Below are 3,697 nucleotides of genomic sequence, written 5' to 3'. Positions count from 1 at the left end.
TGTGTGTGTGTGTGTGTGTGTGTGTGTGTGTGTGTGTGTGTGTGTGTTATCCAGGCCAATGCAACCACATGTAAACTGGGACGAGAGGACCATCCATCTCCACACGCACTGCTGTCGAACGGAGATGAAGTGGAACACAGGAAGTGTTTATGTAGATACAATTTTCAGGCACATCAGCCACCAAGCATAACTAATGCTCCACAGGTTGTGCCAACTCGCCTCATATCGCCTTATCTCTAAGCCACTGTGAGTGCTTTAAGGACGAGTCAGCTTTTGAATATTCAGAACCCGTCTCCCCACAAGGAGAGGCTCTTAATTGCTGCGCCATTACCGCACTCACAAAAGAGCCCCCGACTCTTTTACACACTTGCTTTTACGCTATCATCTTTAATCTTGCCCACGTCTAACACCACGCTGTTTATTTTGCATTCATTTGTCTTTTAATGCATTTTCTTTTCTTCTATTTTTTTTGTCTCCTTCCATTTATTATGTTTTACTTTACAGCTTTGCAGAAAAGCATTTTGTCTTCAGATGAAATCATGATAACATAAGACATTCAATTAAAATGAGTTTAGGGACAGATGAAAAAAGGTGCATTACATATAGTTTTGTCCATCAAAGTTTTCAGCAGCCCTCGGATTACCTTGTGCATTGTGTGGGTACATTTATTTTCCCATTTGAGCTGCTCTATCAAGAGCTCTTTCATAATGCATTATGAGAAAAATTGTGAAAATCTGAAATCGTTGAGATTCCTGAAGCATATGCGAAGCGAGGAAATTCAAACAGCATCACTAAATCTTTGCCAGCACAATCAAATGGCCATTATACTGCACTGTACATGAGGGATCAGGATTACGTCCTGGATGTAGCTGGCGATGTGGCCGACCTCCGACTGACTTGGTCCTTAGATTAGATCCAACAGCTGACAAGCAGCTAAATCCTCTCCTCCCTGCGCTTCACTGTAACACTGCAGTGATGTGTAAATGACAAGGCATTGCAGTGTTTCCTGTGGCCTTGTCTGGTCTAAAGACGGCCTCCAGAACGGACGTTTTTTCAGATGGTATCATATATATATAAACCTGCACGCTGTATCTCTCCTCAGCCATAAAATCTGAGCTGTCCTATGAATCGTTGCCGTGATTTAAACTGCTGCTGACAAGCCACTGAATCTGCCGAGTGTGTTACGCAGACTAGTGATTTGTGTGTGTGTGTATAGAGGATGTTGAGGCGAGTGAGGACCCTCTGAGCACCGTGCACAAGGTGAGACATGACACACAGGAGAGGAAGAGTAAATGTTCATGCACCTGCATCAATGACTGACAGTTAATGTGTTTAGACTGCTGTTGCCACTATGAGTCAAGTTCAGCTGTCTGGTGCAGGGAGGTCACACATTTAAAGTTTCTTACTCTGATTCTCCTCATTGCAGCGACTATCTCCATTCGGCTGCTGGGGCGACCGACCTCTGAACTGCCAATGTACTGCGAAATGTAAGAGAACGGTTTAAAGATTGACAGTTTGAGGGAATGAATGGATTACATGCAGTGCTGGGCTGGCAGAGTGTTGATTGCTATTGTAGTTTCGACAGCTTTTTCAGACATTTTGGGAAATATTCCTGCATGAGGAAATCATTACATGCCAGAGCTGCAACGATTAGTCGATCAGCCGATCCACAGAAAATTTACTTTTTTGATCAATTTTCCATGAAGGGTATCAAATATTTGATGGCGTCAGCCTCTCAAAATGAAAATTGTTGGTCGGACAAATCAAGACATTTGATACCATCACCTTGGGCTTAATGTGATGTGCATTTCCCACAGTTTTCTGATGCTTTGTCGACAATTACTCGATTATCAATTGAGAAAATGTTGCAGCTCTATAACATTACATTCTGCTGGGTGCCAGAAGCCAAATGAAATGTAAAATGTAGGATTCTTCCACACTCATCAAAAGTTTGTCAAAAACGACATAACGGAAACAAATTCATCAGCATTCATCAAGTTATCAGTTAAAGCAACACTTCTCTATGCAGGTGAGGCAAAATGATTCAATCTCAAACATTTCAAAGTCATGCAAAGTGGACACAAATGTAAAGTATTGTAAGGTCAATATACACCCTCAACATAAACCCATATGAAATACAATATATAGTGGTTGTTGTTACAGTAGCGGTGACATGAACAGCCCTCATTTGAACGTTTGACACATACAGTAACAACCCACCGCTCCCATACTGCCACCCAGAAAGTATCTGTTGCAGAGGGTCCTTACCTTTGCCTCGAAGCAGACCCCATGCTTAAACACCTCGTCGTTGTGCATGGGGATCCTCAAATCGTGCGCGTCATCCACTAAATTGTACTTGGTTACCCCTGGCATCGCTTTAATGTTGGCTGACTTGCTCCGGACTCCCGTTTTACGACCGCGCTAGAGTACCTGCAGATATGCGCATCTCCTCCGGCGCTGCTCCCTCCGTCAAACCGGAGGTCATCCAGGTTGAGGCGCTCCGGTCGCCAACGGATGGGTCGGTCGACGGGGTTCAATTAACGCGCTGATCGTTGATCGTTAAGTGCACCGACTGACCCGCTCCCTCCCGGTCTGAGACTCGACGGAGAAGCCGTACACGCCGCCGCCGCCGGGGGTCCCGATGACGCACAGATCTCAACACATGATTGCTTTTTCCTCGAAGCACCGCGGCATCAATAAGCGCTAATTCATCAGAGTGAACCATCAATATTCAGAAGCGGTAGGCTCTTGTTATCCATTAAACTGGGTGTGAACAGATGGAGACGGACTGCTTGTAAATACTCTATGAGCAGCTACAGCTGGTGTTTGGTTTTAGGACATCTAGTGGCATCACAGGGAACAAACAATTCCCCACATCACTCGCTCCCAGTGGATTCCCGGAGCCCCCAGGGGTCCTTGAAGGGCTCCTGGTTCTCTCCTGCAATATGAGGTTTAATGTAGCCGTTTGTTTATTAACAGAAACTCGGCAGAAGTCTGAAAAAGTTTTTCAGACAAAATAATGCAAGAAGCATAATGCTGCTGTAATTAGCTGACACAGTGTAACTCATGACGTTGACCTGGTGAAGCTTCACCATATAAAGGCACACTCGGATCCATTATAAGGGGTGAAACAATGCAGCAACTTCTTACATGTGAAGAAAACTACCTAGTACCCCAGATAAAAACAAGATATAATTTGCAGAATGGGCATAGATTTAGGGGAAAGTTGAATTTGAAGACATGTTATCATATTTTAAAGCAGCTATAGGCCTTGCCATCATTTTACTAATAATAAAAGTATCAAATGACAATGTGAAAACAATGTCACAAAGTGAACGGTGTTGCTCGTAGTGATGAAGCCACTGAGAATCATCACAAGGATCTGCAGCTTCCCTTGATTTCACAGTGCTTTTTTTTGTGAGTTTCAGCTCATTGTTTAGCTGTCGGACCCGCAATCTACATGTACGCCTTTGGTTCCTCCTCCCTGCTTTCAAAGTGTTGTTTTCAGGCACAGCAGGCAGCTGTTTGCAATAAAGAAAGCCGAAACAAACCCAAATATACACCAAACCCGCTCAGCACCAAACAGCAGCCGGACACAGTTGCCTGTTCCCAAATCCAGCAGATATGGAGCAACATTGGCATTCATTTGAAGTTGTGTTTACTTCCACCTGATGAATTTAAGTCTAATATTTACTCC

The 3,697-nt window shown here is 44.0% G+C and overlaps 1 protein-coding gene across 1 annotated transcript in view; it reads right to left on the bottom strand.

Moving 5' to 3' along the window:
- Positions 1 to 2,832, bottom strand: part of LOC116387728 (carboxyl-terminal PDZ ligand of neuronal nitric oxide synthase protein-like) — a 13,739-nt gene extending 10,907 nt beyond the window's left edge. Inside the window, exons 1-2 of the mRNA XM_031855067.1 lie at positions 2,269 to 2,832; positions 1,407 to 1,478 (exon numbers count right to left, since the gene is read on the bottom strand). Of these exons, the coding sequence (XP_031710927.1) occupies positions 1,407 to 1,478; positions 2,269 to 2,373 (177 nt within the window). The 5' untranslated portion in view covers positions 2,374 to 2,832. The remainder of the gene's footprint in view (positions 1 to 1,406; positions 1,479 to 2,268) is intronic.
- Positions 2,833 to 3,697: the final 865 nt, after the last annotated feature.

Source organism: Anarrhichthys ocellatus, unplaced genomic scaffold, assembly GCF_004355925.1.
Source record: "Anarrhichthys ocellatus isolate YVR2014 unplaced genomic scaffold, GSC_Weel_1.0 scaffold15, whole genome shotgun sequence".
NCBI classification, from domain to species: Eukaryota; Metazoa; Chordata; class Actinopteri; order Perciformes; family Anarhichadidae; genus Anarrhichthys; species Anarrhichthys ocellatus.
The sequence above is the reverse complement of the archived record's forward strand: the minus strand, read 5'-3'. Positions and strand labels throughout refer to the sequence as shown.